Source organism: Paramisgurnus dabryanus, chromosome 15 (genome assembly GCF_030506205.2).
Source record: "Paramisgurnus dabryanus chromosome 15, PD_genome_1.1, whole genome shotgun sequence".
NCBI lineage: Eukaryota > Metazoa > Chordata > Actinopteri > Cypriniformes > Cobitidae > Paramisgurnus > Paramisgurnus dabryanus.
Window position 1 is genome coordinate 15,871,443 of NC_133351.1, and position 21,157 is coordinate 15,892,599.

Genomic DNA, 21,157 nt, shown 5'->3' on the forward strand with positions numbered 1-21,157 from the left:
CACAAGGTGGCGTACAGTGTGACAATTAATCGTTAGAGGTTGTACACGCACACACACACGCACACAGAGAGAGAAGGAAAAGAGAGAGAAAAGAGAGAGAAGAAAGAGAGAGTAGCATTGTACATAATGACAGGATTCTGCATATTATTGAGTTACTAATTAATATTAATTAATATTCTTATTTTTAGTATGTGTATTTGTAAATGTGTGTGTGTGTGTGTGTGTGTGTGTGTGTGTGTGTGTGTGTGTGTGTGTGTGTGTGTGTGTGTGTGTGTGTGTGTGTGTGTGCGTGCGTGCGTGCGTGCGTGCGTGCGTGCGTGCGTGCTCGTGTGTGTGAGAGAGAAAGAGTAGAGAGAGAATGTAGGCGTGCATTGTCTGATAAGATAAAAGATAAGAGCCTTGGCTGAAGGACCTCATGGCTGATTCACCAAACAACTATCAAAAGGACACAGAGAAAACAGTAATTAGTTAGAGAGAGAGGGAGAGAGAGAGAGAAAGAGAGAGAGAGAGAGAGAGAGAGAGAGAGAGAGAGAGAGAGAGAGAGAGAGAGAGAGAGAGAGAGAGAGATTAGCACCCTCTCAGAGAAGGAAAACAAAAATCAAAAGTTAAAGCCCTTTCACACATTTAGTCTATTGCACAATATGTACAAACTGTATGTGTGAGGCGTTTAGCCTATCATTCACACCAAAACTGTATTGCTTTGCTATATGAAAGATTGTTACTTACGAGCAAACTTATTGTAAAAGTTTTTATGCTATTTTTTTACTTGTATTAAGTGTCAAAAAGAATCAATATCTGATTACTTAAAAAAGTTGCTAAAATCATGAATGTGTGCTAGATTACTGTTTTTTTTTTACATCGACGTAATGGGGAATTTAAAAAATTAACATTCAAAATTTCATTTAAACCCTTTAACCCATAAACAGTTTTCAGTGTTTTCTGATGAATTGTTCAGTGTGGTCGACATATTTTAATAACAACAAAAACAACCCTATTACTAATCTCAAATAATTCTCATATTTTTCTATCAAGTTATAGAAATTAATAGCCTGTTATTTCGTTCAAATGTAAGATTATCGGTTTTAGCATAATGCCATCTTTGCTTGCACAAAGTGTTGATGATAATATAAGATTTTGGTCAATGTTGTTAGAAAATCTTTCAGTCAAATCGAAACCATTGCTTATCCACAATAATGTATGGAATACCACAGAATTCCCATCTAGGGGCCGCTGTGTGGTGGGAGGAGCGGAAGTTGAGGAAGTCGTGTAACAGATCGGGGGATGAAGAGTCAGTGTTTGTCCTAACGGTGAACACTTCAGGAAGCGTTAATAAAACCGTCCCGATTATACAAACACACAGAGATACACACACTGATCAGGACTGTGACACGCTTACGGGTGACTGGATCGCAACACTGTTGCATTATGCATTCGGACTGCAGGCTGCTGGGATGGACGGGTCGGTAATGGTGGGCAGAGGGACCGGAGGGGCTGCGCTCTTCATCCTGATCGTCTTCATCTTCCTTCTCGGTGCCAGAAGCTCGCGGGCGCAGAAGGGTATGTGATCTTACCACGGGCTTAAAGTTTTTTTTTAGTTGGTTAAACTTGTCTAAAATGCTCCCACGTATTTTGGGTTTGGGACTATAATTGCGGTTTCGCAACAAACAAACTCGGGGTCGTGCGGTTTGGTAGTAGCAGCACAGATCTAGGCTATTGACTGAAAGGTTGTTGGTTTAAGCTTCACAAAGGTCAAATCCAATACTTTGGTGTTTACTGTTTAGCGTTTAGACTGTAAATCTTAGCATACTGTGTAGTAATTACACTAGGCTACTATAGGCTACCTTTAATTAGTGAATTACCTTTTATTAACTGTTTGTTAATATATACTAGTATCTGTATTACCTATGAATTCCTTAACTGAAACATAAACATATGCTATAGTAAACTTTAATATTTAGTATATTGTAGTAGACTATATTATAATAATTACTACACCTTGTTCATGTATAACTACATTATTATCTAGTATTAACTATAATAAATAATGCTGTAGTATAAAACACTATAGGAACAAGTAATTTTACAAGAGTTTTTTACAGTAATACTACAGTATACTTGAGGACTGTATTGTAATTGAGTTGATGATCACACAAGATTTTAACCACACCAGCAAGTAGCCAAAACACTTAACCAAGATGAATAAAACTGTAATGAATTTTACAAAGATGTTTCATTGTTACATTGTTCATTACAGCTGGAGCAGCAGAAGTACATAATGATGCAATGCCTTACATGGGCCGACCACTGCCCCCTCTCTTTTTCCAAATATGTAGAGAGATGAGCTGTCAGGACAACCTCTGTCCAGTGTTACCAGTGACTAAAAGCTGACTAAAAGCATTTCATCAACACAAGTTGTGAAACACGTGTTTCATGTGCTATCGTGAGGTCATGTGTACAGTGAATAATAGTTCATGATTGGACTTGCATATTTGAACCTAAGTCAAAAGCAGTGGTTTTAGTTTTCTCAACAAAAGAAAATCCAAGAGCATACTTGCGTATGGGGCATGTTGTCACAAAGATGAAAGATTCATTAGCAGTAAGGGGGTGAAAATAGCAATGTTGTAGACAAGTCAAGATGTCCAGGTACAGAACGTATCTATAAAGAAAATGACCTTTAAATGTACCTACCTACCCTGTGAATTATTTACTACATTACTTTATAAACAATAGAGCGCAGTATCTTATGTGCCTAAAAGTTTAAAGAGTTACTGGGCTCAGTAAAGCAAGAGGAAACATTGGAGACTAGAGGTGTGTGGATAAGGTTGTTGTTTTTGCTCCAGGGGTTTGAATATTGTCCAGCAAGATTACGTAACAACAGCGCAAGCTGAGATTCTTTCGGTGTGTAAACGCGTGACAGGCGGCGCGAGCAGCTGCACAGCTACGCGACCTCATCTCCCACTCTTGCTCTCTCTATCTCTCTCTCTCTCACCACTTTATCTCTCACTCCCTATTATGATTAAACATTAACAAAGAAAAAAAAAAACATTACAAATATACACAGTCAGGCCACATGCAGGCCATTGCATTACATAAAGCAAGCATTCTTCTAAAGCAAAACATTTCACAAACTGTTCAAATAATTACAAACCACTCAAAATAAGACAAATTATTTGGGCAGTTTGTGGTTGTCAAACTTAGTGGAAAATGATTTAACCACAGATGTGTTTACTTCAGGGCGCCTGTGTCAACTAAGGAAGAACTGACTTTATATTGTGCATCTATTAAAAATGAATTGGTTAATTTGCAAACATAACTTATTATCCAGTTCATTTGTGTAACACCACTAAAAGTGTTTTTTCAAAAATATTGTAGTATTACTAGGTTTTTTACAGGCATGCATTGTTGAAAATTCATGATATAGCCTTCTTAGAAGTACCTTGGTGTACCATCAGTATCATGGTGCTTGACCCATGGTATATACTGTATATAAAAGTACCACAGTAGTACCATCTGTTACCATCACAGCACCCAAATTGTTGTTTGCAAGTAAGGGTTTATCTGTCACCAGTGCTATACTGACTAATTGAGGATTTGTGGATGTGTTTCAGGGGATGGCTGTGGACACACATTGCTAGGCGTGGGTAGTGGGAGCCTGGCATCTCTGGGTTACCCTCGGTCCTATCCCTCCAGCTCCGTGTGTGAGTGGGAGATCAGCGTTCCCGCCGGACAAACGATTGCTTTGCGTATCGCAGATCTCGACATCAACACAAACAACTGCCAGGTATCTTACCTGCGACTGTACAATGGCATCGGAATGGGGCGAACAGAGATAGGTGAGAAACACCTGGAAAGTTTGTTATAGAAGTGGTGGTTTAATACATGGCCACTGTAAAAAATGCTCTAAGGGGGATAACTAAGGATGCAGCTTCTTATTTTACTATGCAGATATCACTGTAGCACATTACTTTAACCACAAGCTAAAAGTTGCATTACTAAATACATCCCCCAGCCCTCAAAACTAAAAACCTTAGGTAAATGTAGAAAAAATAGTTTCCAACTAGCTTGTATGTTGGAAAGAGATGTGTAAGTTACAAACTATGATTGATTAACAATCTGCTTGTTATTTCTGAGGTCACACGACACCTTATCCAGTGTCCAAACGCTATATCAGATGGTTAAGGCATCAACAAACAATACTAATATACATTCACGATGTGCTGTATAACTACAGATAAATCACTATCCTACATCTCCATTCCAAAATGTTAGATATCCAGTAAGTATTCATCTTTTATAAATCATTAAAATATTGGTGTCCTGGATAATGTACTATACACTGCGAGCTCATAAAAGCTTATCTTATATATGTGATATGAATAAATAGTGCTCATAAAAGGTTGAGATTGTACACGATGAACACCAATAATAAACATGCTGCCAGCAAATATATATATATATATTCTTCCTGTCTCTTCAGTGAAATTCTGTGGAGAGAGCGAATGGAGAGATGCTGTTATAGGGTCGGAGGGGCATCAGGTCACAGTGCAGTTTATGAGCGGACCCTACAGCAAGGGCCGTGGCCTCTTCCTGTCCTACAGCACCAGTCAGCACACAGGTAACACTTCATAACTATGCATCAGGATGTAATATCACACTAACATGACGAGAGAAATCAATCAAAGAAATCACTATGCTGTTTGTATACTTTATGAATAATGGTTATGCAGGATACTGTACATCTTTAATAACCCCAACACTTAAGTCAAATATTTCTGAAACTTGCTGTAGTTTGCCTTTATAAAATTTGCTAAGTTGCTATTCAGGGGTGTTGATATAACTTTCTAGTTTTACAGACTTATTAGTAAAACCATGGTTCAGCGGTTAGTGCACATGCTCCACATACAGTATGCTAAGTCATGGTCCCTTCTGATTGACACGGGTATGATGCTGCCTTCACGTGCTATGGTAATTATGGTAAATACCAAAAGCCGACGTTGAAAATGCACATAAACACCCCCTCATGTGGTATTTTCCACTGGGAAACTCGTAGAATATTTTGATGCCCGAGTTGCCAAGATGAGATAACCTTTGACCTTTTCAAAATGGCGGAAAGCAACTGAAGAGTTGTAAATGATAAGCACTGCACACTGCTAAACGTTTTTTGTAGTTTTGTAGCCTATACAATGTTGTGTCATTGACAATTTTAATATAATGCATTAACACTCAGTGTCACTTTTAAAAATACCATTATGGTTTGGTGTTACCTACCAGCTAGCAGATGCTAGCTAGCAGTCAATTGGGGCTGTTTACACTTGGTATTAAGATGTGTTTTCATCGATCGGATCACAAGTGGACAAGAGAGACACATAACGTTTACACCTGGTATTTAAATCCGTCTCTTTTTTCCACTTTCGACCGCTTCTGTCCTGAATACTGTGAGGGGGTGGTCTGTGAGACGGTGGGCGAGTCTCTCTGCTGTCATTCAAACGCGAGTGGGAGTAATTATGAGTTTATATGGACGCAAACTAATATTATGTCGGAGTCCACTGCTTGTTTAGCTAGTAAACATGCTGCACAGTGATTTGTATGTTTATATATTAAAGCTTTCTCTTAATTTTCAGCGCAATTGATGAAATAGGATCGCTCAACTTTCACGCTTTCAAAACGAAACTACGGAGAACACCCGCAGTAGTTTTATCAATGAAAGGCTAAAAATAGCGCTGTTCACCGTATGTTCACGCCAGAAGTCAAAAAAAGACGTAAAACTTGTGTTTAATACCTCAGATTAGATAAATGGGCGGAGAGAAGGCGGTCGCGTGTGGCTGTTCGAACACATTCAACCACATTTGCGTTTCGCCACTCCAAAGCGATCCAATCGAAAGTGGTTTCGACTGCCTCTGGATGAGGTTGAAAGTGGTCGAAAGTGGACGAGCTCAAAACGTTTTGAACACCGTTTACACCTGGCATTAACGTCGTCCACTTGTGATCCGATCGACGAAAACGCATGTTAATGCCAAGTGTAAACAGCCTCAATAGGAGCCTCCTAGTAATGAGCGATCAGGCAATTTACTCACATGATATAGTATGACAACAAAAGCACTTGAACACAACACACTGGTAAATACCAGTTCACAAATGGAAAATATAATCTTTAGTTGTGTTTTGGCTCCAACCTCCACAGTATTTTTATTGTAGGTTTTTTTATAATCATTGTATTATTTGTAGATGTGTGGGTTTGTATACATTAGTGTTGACATTGACTTGGATGTGATTCAGGAGACACAGCTATGACAACCGGTACGCTGGGGTATAGCCGATGAGACTGAAGATCTCATGTGAAACTGATGAGAGTACTTCAGCAATGTGCATCTGACAGTACGGGTGTTAGTGTTGTTGAGTTATTTTCTCGGTCTCATGGTGTAGGGTGCGACCCAAGACTGTATGAATGACGGCCGTGAATTTAGCAGAAAGAATTTGCTATTCAAAGTGCTAAGAAATGATGTCACGGATGTTGGTTACGTCAGTCTGTACAAAAATGTCATTACCATGATGTCAAGGTGCTTGCCAGGGCATTACTAGGAGGATGTTCTGTGTGGTTTCTAGGTATTTGCTTAGCCAGGCTACAGTGATTTCCATAGAGTCCCTTGATATGTCTCAGGTCCCTCCTCCATAGTAGGTCAGGTCTGTGGAATTGTTTTGCCTTAGCAAGCACTGTTATAAGGCGTTTTGCTGAAATCCCCCTGTTGACTCACTTTTACCTCTGTACTGCATTGTACTGCAAATCTTTGGAATCACAGTTGTGCACTTCTGTGTGTAAAGATTGTAAACCATGCCTTTTGACCTCTGGGATTGCCTGAGGTCAATGGTTCACAGTGCCATGTGGGATCTACACCTGTTTACCCCAGTACTAAGAGAGGGAGAGAGAGAGAAAGAGATTATATTTCCCATGATTCAGGAAAGAGACAGATGAGTCCATGCTGTGGGTATGAGTAATGGGTAGAGGAACACCACAAAATACCTTTAACCTGAGATGCACACAGATACAGTGAAGGTATTATTGGTATATTCTACGGCTAGCACTCTTATTATTGCTCAGAGTGAGGGATTTAAGGAATACACTTTGTACCATCCTGTACTGTGATATATATATTTATTTACCAGCAATTCCCTGGCAACCACCCAATGCTCCCTAGCATTGTCACAATGAGTTTGTGCAGGCTAGCCCCACTTATGTTCTCTTCTGAAAGTGTACCAGATGTACATCTAGTTCGTATTGATCTGTTCATTCATATGGAGGCTTTTATCCACATTTATGAAATACAATACATCAGTCTGGTACACTGTGTATTGAGTCACCCACTAAATGCACATCTAAGACCACATTCACAATCTGAGGTTAAAAATCTGATTTAAAGTCACCATGTAACGGAAGTAGTGATTGTCTTATATATCCAAGTGATACAACTTCTGAAATGAGAAAAGGGTAGGGTGAGACTTTGTGCACTGAGAACTGATTGGATCGTTGGAAGTTGGGTCTTGTTGCTAATTGCTAATTGCTGCATTCTTTTCCTGGGCCCGCCCTCACGCCATTCCTCATGACCGGAAGTAAAGGGAGATCTTTTTGAGGAGATTTGAGGTTTTAATTGAAGATTATGAGGGCACATAAATGTTGTGTTAATGAAGCTCACAGATAAGTCATTTGAAAAAAAAAGTTTTTAATTTTAATTTCATGACGACTTTAAACCTGTAGTAAACAGTGTTGAGTATTCTAATAGGTATTTATGATTCTGCACTATTTTTGGATCATTAATCAAATATATGCAAAGATACACTCACCTAAAGGATTATTAGGAACACCATACTAATACTGTGTTTGACCCCTTTTCGCCTTCAGAACTGCCTTAATTCTACGTGGCATTGATTGAACAAGGTGCTGAAAGCATTCTTTAAAAATGTTGGCCCATATTGATAGGATAGCATCTTGCAGTTGATGGAGATTTGTGGGATGCACATTCAGTGCACAAAGCTCCACATCCCTAAGATGCTCTATTGGGTTGAGATCTGGTGACTGTGGGGGCCATTTTAGTACAGTAAATTCCTTGTCATGTTCAAGAAACCAATTGGAAATGATTCAAGCTTTGTTACATGGTGCATTATCCTGCTGGAAGTAGCCATCAGAGAATGGGTTCATGGTGGTCATAAAGGGATGGACATGGTCAGAAACAATGCTCAGGTAAGCCGTGGCATTTAAATGATGCCCAATTGGCACTTAAAGTGTGCCAAGAAAACACCCCCAAAACTATTATACCACCACCAGCAGCCTGCACAGTGGTAACAAGGCATGATGGATCCATGTTCTCATTCTGTTTACGCCAAATTCTGACTCTACCATCTGAATGTCTCAACAGAAATCGAGACTCATCAGATCTTCAACTGTCCAATTTTGGTGAGCTTGTGCAAATTGTAGCCTCTTTTTACTATTTGTAGTGGGGATGAGTGGTACCCGGTGGGGTCTTCTGCTGTTGTAGCCCATCCGCCTCAAGGTTGTGCGTGTTGTGGCTTCACAAATGCTTTGCTGCATACCTTGGGTGTAACGAGTGGTTATTTCAGTCAAAGTTGCTCTTCTATCAGCTTGAATCAGTCGGCCCATTCTTCTCTGACTTCTAGCATCAACAAGGCATTTTCGTCCACAGGGCTGCTGCATACTGGATGTTTTCACACCATGTCCCTTTTACACCATTCTTTGTAAACCCTAGAAATGGTTGTGTGTGAAAATCCCAGTAACTGAGCAGATTGTGAAATACTCTTGCATTAATGAGAAACTGAACAGGTGTTCCTAATAATCCTTTAGGTGAGTATATATTTGTGACACTGACCTTGTCAACATTAATTTCAGCTAAAGGATGACAAACGCCCTACTAGCAAATACTGAAATCCATTTAAGTTTTGCAAACAAACATTTTAGCCAATAATGTAGATTGCAAATACAAAAAGCAAAAACTATTTCCTTCATGTGAAAGAATGCAAGTCATCAGGATCAATAGTGTCACCATAGCAACCATCTGGTGTCCCCCTTTATCTGACAGCAAACACATTTTGAGAGGATTCAAAAACATGGAAAGCAAAGAGTTCTGTTTTCTCATTCCCTCCAGATCTCATTACATGCCTGGAGAAAGGAGAGGACTTCACTGAAGCAGAGTTCAGGTATCCACTCTTACAGCTTTTTGGATGATTTTATTTTTAAGTGTGTCTCATTGTCCTGCCCTACATTTGCAGTAAATTCTGTCCTGCGGGATGCCTGACGGATTTTGGAGAGGTTTCGGGAACCATTCCGCACGGATACAGAGATGTAAGTATGCCACTATTGTGTGGGTGTCACGTTAACAAGTTTTTTCGTCTTTCTTTGTCTCCAGCATCATTGTTGGCCTCATACTGTAGTCTCATTGTGACAAAAGCACTTTGATTTAGTTTCCTCTTTTCTTACCCCTTTACCAGTTATAGTCTTTAGATTTGCAGTTCTGTCTGGTGATGCTAGTGGCGCTCTTTTGACGGCAAACTAATTTACAGTAATGCACTTACAATGGAAGCCTTGCTGGTAAACACGCATGGGGGTTTAAAAGCAGAAATGTGAAGCTCATATGTTTCAAGCACTTACATTAAAGTGCGTTACTGTAAATTTATCCGGACAGTGCTTTGATGATAGGCAGTATTGAAAGAATGTACATTAAGTATGCCAGTAAAATCTTTGTGGTATCTCAGGCATAAGCAGTTCTGTCATGTTAACATAATGTAATGTCTAAGTATTATTGTTACACGTTCAAAACAGTTTCTTTTCACTTTATTTGTAACTATTATTTGCAGTTGCCCGCTAGGCTTCTATTGTGGATTAAATCGATACTCCAGCCAAATATCAAAATTACCCCATGATTTACTCACCCTTAAGCAATCTGAGATATAGGGGAGAACCGGGGCGAAAGTAACGCAGGACGAAAGAAACAAAGCTATTTTCTGCAAGCCCTGATTACATTTGCATTTCACAGCATCTTTAGCAAGACAAAGATCATGTTATTTCGTCACTGTTTTGTGCCTCTAAGTCCAGAAAGATGTTTTCAACCATGATAAGTAAATTCCTAAAATTATCATTTATTTCTTATAATGTGAAATTATACAGTACTGAAGTAGTTTTTACATTTGTTCAAAATTCCACTTGGTATTGATAGACCACACTTGTAAGGTATTGACCACAGCAAAATATATCTGTCTAAAACATTATCTTTTAAAATTAAGTTTTTCTGAAAAATTGTACTTTTCTCTCCTGCTCTCACCTACATATGTGCATCATCTTTCAGACAAACACATTTGGAGTTATCTTCATTTATATTTCGGTGCCAAGCAGCAAGTGGCTGTGCTATGTTCATACTAAATTACGTGTGTGTGTGTGTGTGTGTGTGTGTGTGTGTGTGTGTGTGTGTGTGTGTGTGTGTGTGTGTGTGTGTGTGTGTGTGTGTGTGTGTGTGTGTGTGTAATCAATGGCCATTTAATATAACTAGCAATTTAACTTATATTTCGTTGCCAGGCAGCAAGTGGCTGTGCTATGTTCATGTTGAGTCTACATCCACTTGTCGTGTGTGTGCGTGTGTGTGTGTGCGTGTGTGTGTGAACGAAATGGCCATTTATTATAACTAGCAATTTTACTTATATTTCTGTGTAAGTGTATGCACCCTCAAGTTTGCTACCTAGAAGTTTGGAAGCTGTATTTTATGAAATGTGTGTGTGGTTTCAGAAAGAAAAATATATTTTTTCTCTCGTTTTCTTGCTTTTAAAGCTCTAATGCAACCAATAAAGGGAAAAGATTGCACATTAGGTCTGTCATGCTTTATATTTGATCTTTCTTATGCAGCATGATGGAATAATCAGTATTATTTTAAGCTCTGTTAGTGTCAAGAGTAGGCACAAAATGCATTAAAAACTTTCAAAATAAATTAGACTTTGACTTTCATAGAGTTGACTTTCACAATTGTAACTTTATGATGAATACAGGGATCAGGGAACAACTTCTTACTTTGAGCCCCAAAAAGTGCTGCATGATAACCGCGATTCATGAAAGAGTCACTGCGCAACGTAACTATGGCAACCAAAGCTTGCTATGCAAAAAAACTTTCTTGTGAATCAAGTCCAAGATGCCGTTGTTACTGTGGAAGCTAGTTACTGTGGAAGCTAGTTATGAGGTCGCGCTGGTGCTACACACAGCTGGAGGAAGATGAGAAGTGGGCATTTAAAAGGGCATTTTTTTTTTTTTTTGCAAAAAATGACAATTGTGTCGCTAGATAAGACCCTTATGCCTTGTTTGAGATCGCTTAGAGTCCCTTGAAACTGCAATTTTAAACTGCATTAAAACTTGTGTTGGGGTCAATTAAAGTCTATTAAAATGAGAAAAATCCTGGAATGTTTTCCCAAAAAAAAACATAATTTCTTGTTCGACTAAATAAAGAAAGACATCAACATTTTGAATGACATTGTGGTGAGTAAATTATCTAGATTTTTTTAAAGAAAATTGACTAATCCTTTAAGGGTGAGTTAATCATTGGGTAATTTTGATATTTGGCTGAAGTTCGCTTTTGCGAATTGAGCCAAGATTATTATTTCTCATCTGCGGTTATCAAACACTTTTCTGAGTAGAAGTTGTATTTAACACTGGCGTGTTGATTTAAGAGCAATGACCTCACATTGTCTTGTACATTAGGTCATCGCTGATGACTTCATTACAGTCTCAGAACTTCCTGCTTGCTTTAAAATGTTTGCATGATTTCACATCTGAACTTGTCGGTGCGATCACATTCTTGTTTTTGAGCACGATTCAGCCTTCACCATTATGTGTAGGGTTTACGAATATGCCAGTTAGGGATAGACGGACGTTCTTTTGAAGTTGAGTCATTGTAAATGTTTCTGTGTGTCAGTTTTAAAGCTCTTGGTTTCATAGGGGCGTGTTGGTATTTGTGTCTGGGTGTATAGATGTATGTGTGCGTGTATTTATTTGTGCATGACGGCGTGTTTCTCAGGGAGATGTTAGATCAGGTTTGGCTAAATGGTTTTGTAATGAAGACCAGCTGACAAGTCTTTTTCTCAGCTCAGATACACCCTAAGAATTAGGTTGGGGCTCCTTGCATATGTGTTTGTGTGTAAGTGCAGGGTTGTTTGTGGTGATTGTGGTGTTGTTTTTTCCCCAAAGGAAGTGGTGTATGTTTGTGGTGCTTTTTTGTGGGCCTTATTAGGCAAACACTTTGCCTAGTGTGTGTGGTTTAAAGCCCCGACTGTTTGCGTGTGTGTATTTATTCTTAACACTATTCCAGCATCTATGGCCATATTCATGGCGAGAACTGGTTAATCCATACACAAGTCCATTGATACAAACAGTGGGGGAAGGGCAATTTGACATCTCCGGTTTACCCAATTACTCCAATTTACCCAATTACTCCAATTTTAATTTGATTTTGGACTGTGGGAGGAAACCGGAGTACTCTGAGCACTGTTAATACATATGCTGACACAGGGAGAACATGCAAACTCCACACAGAAAGGCCAGAAAAGGTGTGTGTGGTGTGTGTGTGTGTGTGTGTGTGTGTGTGTGTGTGTGTGTGTGTGTGTGTGTGTGCGCGCGCGCGCGCGCGTGCGTGCGTGCGTGCATGCACGTTTGTGTAATCAAAATGGGCATTTATTATACCTAGCAAATTTACTTAGATTTCAGTGCCAACTGTGTAAGTGTATGTTCCTCATTTTTGCTGTTTGGAAGATGTATTTTATAAAATGTGTGTGTGATTTCAGTAAGAAAAAAATATTTTTTTCTCGTTTTCTTTTCTTTTGTGATTTAAAAGCTTTTAAAGCTCTAATGCAACCAATAAAGGGAAAAGAATGCACATTAGGTCTGTCATTGATGCTTTATATATTTGATCCTTTTCATGCAGCATAATGGAGAAATCAGTATTTTAAGCTCTGTTACTGTCAAACATAGGCACAAAATGCATTAAAAACATTCAAAATAAATAAGACTTTGAGTTGACTTTCACAATTGTAACTGTTTTGTACACATATAGTTATTTTTGAAAATGAAAACCACCTCCCTAACAATTTACTAAGACAAACATTTACAATGAATCCACAAAGTATTTGTAATAGAACAAACAATAATTTTATATGAAGAGAAAACGTTGCACATTTCTGTAATTGATGCTTTATGTATATATTATAAAACAGCAGTTTGGGTCCTTCATTCTGATTGGTTGAAACACATTTTAAGCTTTGATAAAATACCCAAGCGGTAACCCCACAGTTCAGACCACGTTACATAGGTTAAGTATCACTGCGCCAATGTTGCTACGTACTGATTTATAAAAATAAACACCACAGTTTTTAATCATATTTTTTTATTTTAACCATAATTGCACAATTAATGGCGATATACAGATAAATGTCTATAAATATTGTTGAGTTATCTCAAAAAACCGCTTCCCTGAGGAGTCTTTAAGCCAATCCATAGTTCCGTTATGATCCACTAGATGGCGATCTTAACTTAAACAAGTATCCACAAAAACTGTGTAAGTTTTGATCATCACTCAGAATCTGATCTCTAACAAAAGTCTTTCACAAAAATGCAATTATGTCAGCTTTTTGCTCATAATTTGAGAGGTGATAAAAAGGGAATAAATAAAGGTATGATTTAACTTTTTTTTGAAAGTGGAGGGTCTGTTCTTTCATTTGATATATTGTATGTTTATATATTTAATGAAGAATGTAGGTCTCTGGAAGGCAGTAAACTTTTTGAAAATCATAAGAGATGCTGGGAACTTTTCTAAAAACGCTGACGGGGAAAGAGTTAAGCATGCTTTCAAAAATATTTGATCTACACTTCAACACTTGCACAATATAAATGTTAATGTATAAATTAAATGAACGTAAAAGGCACACCGCAGAATTTTTTGGCCACTAGGGGGTGCTAGACATGTATTTTTCACGTCTAGCGCCCCTAGAGGCCACAAGTGCTGCAGCACTGTCGCAAAGGAAAAGCAGAGCACTTTCGGCATGTCATATGAATATAATTTCATGGATTTTATTTTTTTCAAACACCAAAAGATCGCGTAGCTCACGTTGCCACAGTGTCGTGATATAAGTCCCTCTCTACACTGTCCAAGTAGAGTTTTAATGATGCAGGTACTTTTAAATGACTATAACTTGCTTAATTTTTTACCGATTTTCAAACGGTTTGGTTTGTTATAAACGTCAAAGATGTACCTACGAGACTGCATACCTATACTAAAAATAAATAAAAATTCATGAAACATGTTAAATCATTCAGAATTATAGCCACGTTAATAACGTTGAAAATCGGTAGAAAATTGAGCAAGTTATTGTCATTTTAAAGTACCTGCACCATTAAACTCAATGCTATGAGTGAGCGAGCACCCTGTGGTAAGATGGCCACCTAGTGATGCCGTTAGGGACTCGGCCGTAAGACATCTAGCCTTTATACATATCTATGCTGAGAAACTACTTTGTTTGGTGGAAGAGTAATATTTGTACTAATATAATTACAACTTATTTGCTGTGTTTTATTTTATGAAATCCTGCTATGCATATGAAGTAACCGTTTTATAAAAGCAATACATCACGCGAAGCAGTGGTGTTACAGTGCATTTTATAACAGCTTAAATGCTTCGCGGCATGCCTAACAACTATTGCTTTATTTTATCCTTCTTTTCTTTTGTGTTCTGTGTTGAACTCTGTATGTGTGTTTGTGTAACTAAGTTTAAACTGGCTGAAGTTCCACTCACGAATCATCAAGTATTCTGTATCAAAGTGGCAAAAATGATACCCCTGTCTGCGATATGGCTTCCAGGATGTGACCTCATCTTGCCATGTCACAGCTTGTGGTTTTGATGTACTGTAAGTGAGTCAATGTCAGCTGTCTCATGGTATCTCTGTCTTTCTCGCAGTCTTCTCCGCTCTGTCTGGCCGGAGTTCATGCGGGTGTGGTCTCCAACACTCTGGGGGGGCAAATCAGTGTGGTCAGCAGTAAAGGCATCCCACATTATGAAAGCTCACTGGCCAACAATGTGACATCTGTGCCGTGAGTAACACATTTGCATTCTTGCCTCATTTCTTCATGGGAAATTGTATTTGATTATAGTACTACAGAGCATCCAACCCACCTTTTTCACTCTTTTTCTACAATTTTTTTCAATTTAAATGTAACATTGGCACTGAAACTGTTTTGTCTATAAATAAACTCTTACATATAACAAGTTTAAAAATCACCCTATAATGTACATTGTTAGAGCCTTTTTTGTTCAAAAACTATGTGATGATGATGATGGCATTGTAATATTTGAATTTGATTGGTCATCTGATTATATTTGTTTTGTATGTATTTTCACACTGTATTGTAAAATGTTTATTCTTCCGTACATAGATTTTTACACAGCAACGATGTTGCATTATTAAGCAGTACTAATGCACAACGTAGCACAGAAAACAAATATCGCATCATCAGGTTTTTTATTGCCTCTGTTGAAGAATGTGGCATGACAAATGATGCAGAATTACATTTACAAACTTTTTCTTTTGCTGCCTAACACACAGTTTATGTTTCATTTGGTTGTTTTTGTCTTAGACTACAAATTGATTAATTGGTTGACAGATTGATAGCTGTGTGTCTTTCTTCCTCTTTTAGTGGCAATCTCTCCCCCAGCCTTTTTACTTTCAAGACGAGCGGTGAGTAAATCAGCACTAAATCAAACTTAAATTGTGTATTTTTTTCCAGTATTAGTTGGTTCAGGGTTTCTACGGGTCCTTGAAATCCTTGAAAGTTTGTGAACCAGGTGGGGGGGGCAATTCAAGGCCCTGGGAAGTTTTTGAAAATATACATACATAGATACAGGTCATTGAAAGTGCTTGAATCTATTTTATGCAAGAAGTTTTCTAGAAAAAAATCCATATAATTCCCTGTGTAGTGTAGGATAATATCATAAAAATTCTAGACTTTTTAAGCACGCGTGCTAAACTGTTCGCTTTAAATGCTTATATCTTCTGTATGAAAATGTTGATTCATACCTAAATGCTTTTTTGCATAGTTGTGTTTGACAAACGAAAACGTTTCGGGTTACGTGTGTGCTGCGTCTAATTGCCATACTTTCTGCGTCCTTGTAATGTCGTCTTTGGCCATATTTCATATATATATTTCATATTATAAATTTCATAATATTTCACCCTATCTTTGTCATTAAGCCTCACCATTTGTTGAACTTGATATACACATTCAGACGCACTTACCCTTGGAGGCGTCCCCAAAGTGTCACCACATAACACAGTCTCACCCCATGTCGTCAATATTTGACGACACTTGACCATTCGTCAATATGTGACGCGGAGGGTATACCTTTGACGAACTGGGGACTTCAATACTATTACGTCCGTTGCATTCTCTTCTCCTATTTTCTTACCATTTTCGCGTCGGTTTAGGGTTAGATTACGCAAAATTAAACAGTGTACGCGAAATTAAACAGTGTACGCGAAATTAAACAGTTGTCACCTGGCGTTGGGGTTAGAAACAGTTGTCACCTGGCGTTGGGGTTTGGGTAGGGATGTCATTATGTAAATCTAACCCTAAACCGACGCGAAATTGGTAAGAAAATAGGAGAAGAGAATGCAACGGACGTAATAGTATTGAAGTCCCCAGTTCGTCAAAAAATGACGCGAAAGGTATACCCTCCGCGTCACATATTGACGAATGGTCAAGTGTCGTCAAATATTGACGACATGGGGTGAGACTGGGTTGCACCACAGTGACGTAGCGCGAGTTCCCTCGAAAGGGAACTGTAACAATGTAACATTTAGTCCTTGAATTTGAGGGTATTGGACCTGGAAAGTCCTTGAAAGGTCAATGAATTTGAAGTTAACTAAGGTGTGGGAATCCTATTGGTTGATTTTGCATTAATAGAAACCTTATTCTATTCTTTGTAAGGTTGTTACGGTACTTTAGGTTTGGAGTCAAGGGTGGTCAGTGACTCTCAGATCACTGCCTCCTCCTCATGGGAATGGGGTGGTCATGGGAAGGAACCCACTGTATGGGGACCTACAGGGGCCCGCCTTAAAATTCCGGGACGTCCATGGGCAGCAGCCAACAGCGATTTGAAAGAATGGATTCAAGTTGACCTAAAGAAAGAGAAACGAATAACAGGTACTGTGTGTGTGTGTGTGTGTGTGTGTGTGTGTGTGTGTGTGTGTGTGTGTGTGTGCGTGCGTGCCTGAGTGTGTGCCTGCGTGCATGTGTCTTTATTTATTACTCAGTCTAATCTGTTTTCAGGTATTACCACCACTGGCTCCACCCTCATAGAAAATCAGTTTTACGTGTCGGCTTATGAAGTGTTTTTCAGTCATGATGGACAGCAGTGGAACGCCTATAAAGAAGCGGGATCAGATAAAAACAAGGTATAGATGATTGTTCACATTATGTTACTTTGTTTTCCTCGCCATTCTGCTCTTGTGTGAATGTATATGTATGTGTGTCTGAATGGAGGGCAGCGGTTGAGGTCAGACGCTGCTGGTGTTGGAACTACTGCAGAATGACCTCATTGCGGTCTTTCAGCAAAAAATGCTTTTGCAATCCTTAAATTTAAGGACTCTGAAATTTAAGTGCACTCTAAGGTCATTAATAATGAATGTCCATCAGTTGTCAGGGAACTTAACAAGAAGCGCATTGATTGGTCGTAAATAAGACAGACCTTGGCCTGAGGCCAGATTTTCTTTGTTGTCAAGGTAACGTGTCCTTGTGTTCTCCATCACAGATTTTCCAAGGCAACACCCACTATTTACAGGAAGTGCGGAACAATTTTATTCCTCCGATCGAAGCGCGGATTCTTCGAATATGCCCCACCCAGTGGCACCAGAGGATTGCCCTTAAAATGGAGCTGCTGGGCTGTCAACCACCTGCAGGTGAGATTAATCGGAAAGCAGTGAGCGATGTTATCCAATTGTCCAATCAGTTTATACATGTTTGTTTCTATTGGTCAGCGAGGCCAAGAACATTTCACCCAGCCCCTCCTCCACCCCACTGGAAAAGCACAGTGCCCCCCCTACAGGAGAGGACGACACGTACGCCCAACATCCGAAACACCACCATGCCTCCTCACGATGGTGAGAATTTTCTTCATTCAATAAATTTTAAATTTGAATCTAGTCTAACTCTAGATTAATGTTATTAATGTCCTTTGTGAATTTTGCAGAGGTGGCTCTCGTGGCGGTTTTGGTGCCCGTACTGGTGGTAGTTCTAACAACCCCAGTTTTAGTAATATTGTGCTCGTGGTTGTGGAAGAACAGGTCAGTATGCTAAAACAACTTCTCCTTTTAAGTTAAATAATCAGCATTCTGTCTATTTACAGTACATTTTAATATTCAATGCCTTGCAAGGTGATACCAAACACTCAATTTTGTGAACATCACAACTGAGATCAAATAAAAATGTGAAAATATTTAATCGCAAAAGGCAGTATTGTCTTCTCATATTTTATTCATCATTTGCATTGAAACCTACAGAAAAAGCCCAGAGGCAACGTATGACCTTCCACACTGGGAACGCACAGGTGCGTCTGTTCTGGCATACTCCATATTCATTTGCTGTAATGCATTTATACCTACATGACTCAATAAATGTGTGTGCATGTGTGTTTCAGTGTGGTGGAAGAGTATGAAACAGTTGTTGCCCTCTAAGCTGGATGGAGATGATTGTGTTCGTTATAGTTCAACAGCAGGAGTGGGTCACCAAAGACCACGGGTGGAGCCTGCAGGTACACACACACACACACATACATACATTTAAAAAGAGATTTGTGTTTTTATAACAAATTTTCATTCAAAATTTGCTGGTCTTTCAAACAGAATACGCCCAACCACTTGCCAGTGGTACCATGGCATCTTTGGGACAAAGGTCAACCTTTAAACCCGAAGAGGGTGATGACCCAGAGTACGATGCACCTATTCCCCCAGAACATTATCATGCTTATGCTGAGCCTCTTCCTGCCTCTGGCGCTGAATACGCCACACCAATCATGATTGACAGGGCGAACCACCTGTCAGGAGGCACACTGCCATTCAGAGGGCGGGGATTACTCGCTCGGACAGACAGCAGCCAATCAGCAAATTCCTTATATGACACACCCAAAAACACATCTGATCAAGCCACGCCCACGGAGGGACAGTTATACCAGGTGCCCCAGAATACCCACAATGCACCATGTCAGAAAGTAGACTGACCTATCCGTGGCCTAGGGTGAATGAACCCTTTTAGAAACCCTCAGCTGTACACTACCTTAAAAGAAAAATGCAGATCAGAATGTGTGCGTTTGTCTCAAATTGTACGCCGTGCAAGTCCTATCACTGAAATAACACACAGGAAAGTCAGGAGAGTGAGAACAGCAGAGATCTTGTTACACTACTGTGTTTTGTGTCTAAATGTATGTCTGATGTGTGTGTGAGTGCATATGTGTGACTCTGCTATCAAACTGTGAGTCCTTACAAATCTGTGTATATTTTTCTGAGGGCCGTGACGAATTCGTCGACACAGCTCATCGCGAGGCACATTCTTCCTTTTTCAACATAGACACCCTCACACAGAACTTTCTTAGATAACATTCTGTTACACTGGTCATTTTGCACTTTTATTGTTTTCTGTTTTGATGTAGTTATGTCGCCTTTGCCCAAAAGTAGCCCGTGCTGGGTTTTTTAGCTATGTTCTAAAACCTACATCGCTTTTGGGGGAACACAACAGCATATGGCACACAAACTCAGAAGTGCAAAAAAATTCTGGACACAGTTGATAGTTTTGGTACTTTTTTATTGTGTATATTATCGCTGTTTCTCTGGCATCATGCACATATTGGGTGTTTTTTCAAGCTCATGGCAATGCATTCTGGGAGTGCCTTTTGATTAATGTGATGCTGCCTAAACTTTTGTCCAAGGGTAATGATCTAAAGCCAGACTCACAATACAGGATTTTTGGCACAAATTTACCCTGATTTTACCTTCCCGAGAAAATCTGGTACAAGACCTAGATCGGTTTCAATGTTAGGCTCAGATTACCACATGTGTGTCAGAACCATTATTTGTAAGTGGGACAAGACCTTTCTCAAATCTATTCCACTTGGCTCATTTGAAGACCATATTATTTCAATTCCATTTCGTGTTTCTACACGAGTGGTTCACTGTCTCTTAAACATAGGGGAACCATTTTAACCCTGGAGAACCCAATAACCCTTCTCTTAGCATAAATAAAAATTGGCCAAATTTGACCTGTGGGTTCTCCAGGGTTAAATGCTATATAGCACCTATGTAATAGCTGTGTAGAACCATATTGTGCTATATAGAACCATATCTGGTGCTATAGTGGTGCTATATCCCCTGGTTGGTTCTTCATAAATGCTATATAGGACTAAAATGGTTCCCCTATGATTATGAGCTTTTAGTGCTATTTAACACCAAATTTGTTAGTGTATTACTTTCGCATGCTGCACAATGACAGACCTTTTTGAAACAGCGTCTGCCAAACAAGCGGCTGTTCGTGTCCGGTAGTCAGCGTAGATGGTGAAGTGTGAAAACAGCGCAAGTGCCTGAATAATGCATCCATGAAAACATATCACATCCGTCAAAAACAAGTACTGAGGAGAAACTGAGTTTGGTGGTGAGTAATAACAAATGTGTCACAGTCTACATTCGTATACATCGTGAAGGGGGCATGAAGCGATTCCTCTGGCACGATAATCTTAATAATGATATAAAATATAGGATTTTCAAATCTGGTAGCATGAGCATGTTCAAGTTTTAAGAGAAGAAAATCGGATTCTCCGTATGTGTGTGCTCCGACCAGATTTTATTATCAGCCAGGGTTTTATGAGTCCTGTAGTGTGAGCCTGGCCTTAGGTAAGTTCTGGATCAATCCGTGTATTAAGAACAACTAATTAAAGGGACACTCCACTTTTTCTGAAAATATGCTCTTTTACAGCTCCCCTTGAGTTAAACATTTGATTCTTACCGTTTTGGAATCCGTTCAGCCGATCTCGGGGTCTGGCGCTAGCATTTTTAGCATAGCTTAGCATAATCCGTTGAATCTGAT

The 21,157-nt window shown here is 39.2% G+C and overlaps 1 protein-coding gene across 2 annotated transcripts; it reads left to right on the forward strand.

Annotated features, from left to right (window-relative positions):
* The first annotated feature begins 1,261 nt into the window (after positions 1-1,261).
* On the forward strand, positions 1,262-21,107 carry dcbld2 (discoidin, CUB and LCCL domain containing 2). 2 transcript variants are annotated; one of them, XM_065251710.2, is made up of 15 exons: positions 1,262-1,557; positions 3,609-3,833; positions 4,478-4,615; positions 9,153-9,204; positions 9,277-9,349; positions 14,988-15,121; positions 15,725-15,765; positions 17,015-17,230; positions 17,357-17,481; positions 17,838-17,985; positions 18,064-18,186; positions 18,276-18,369; positions 18,586-18,632; positions 18,723-18,836; positions 18,928-21,107. In XM_065251710.2, exons 1-15 carry the CDS (start codon positions 1,452-1,454, stop codon positions 19,299-19,301), a joined length of 2,010 nt encoding a protein of 669 aa, XP_065107782.1. In that variant the 5' UTR covers positions 1,262-1,451; the 3' UTR covers positions 19,302-21,107. The 2 variants fall into 2 exon arrangements, with proteins under 2 accessions (XP_065107782.1, XP_065107781.1); XM_065251709.2 differs by having other exon boundaries at positions 17,838-18,186.
* The last annotated feature ends 50 nt before the right edge of the window (positions 21,108-21,157 follow it).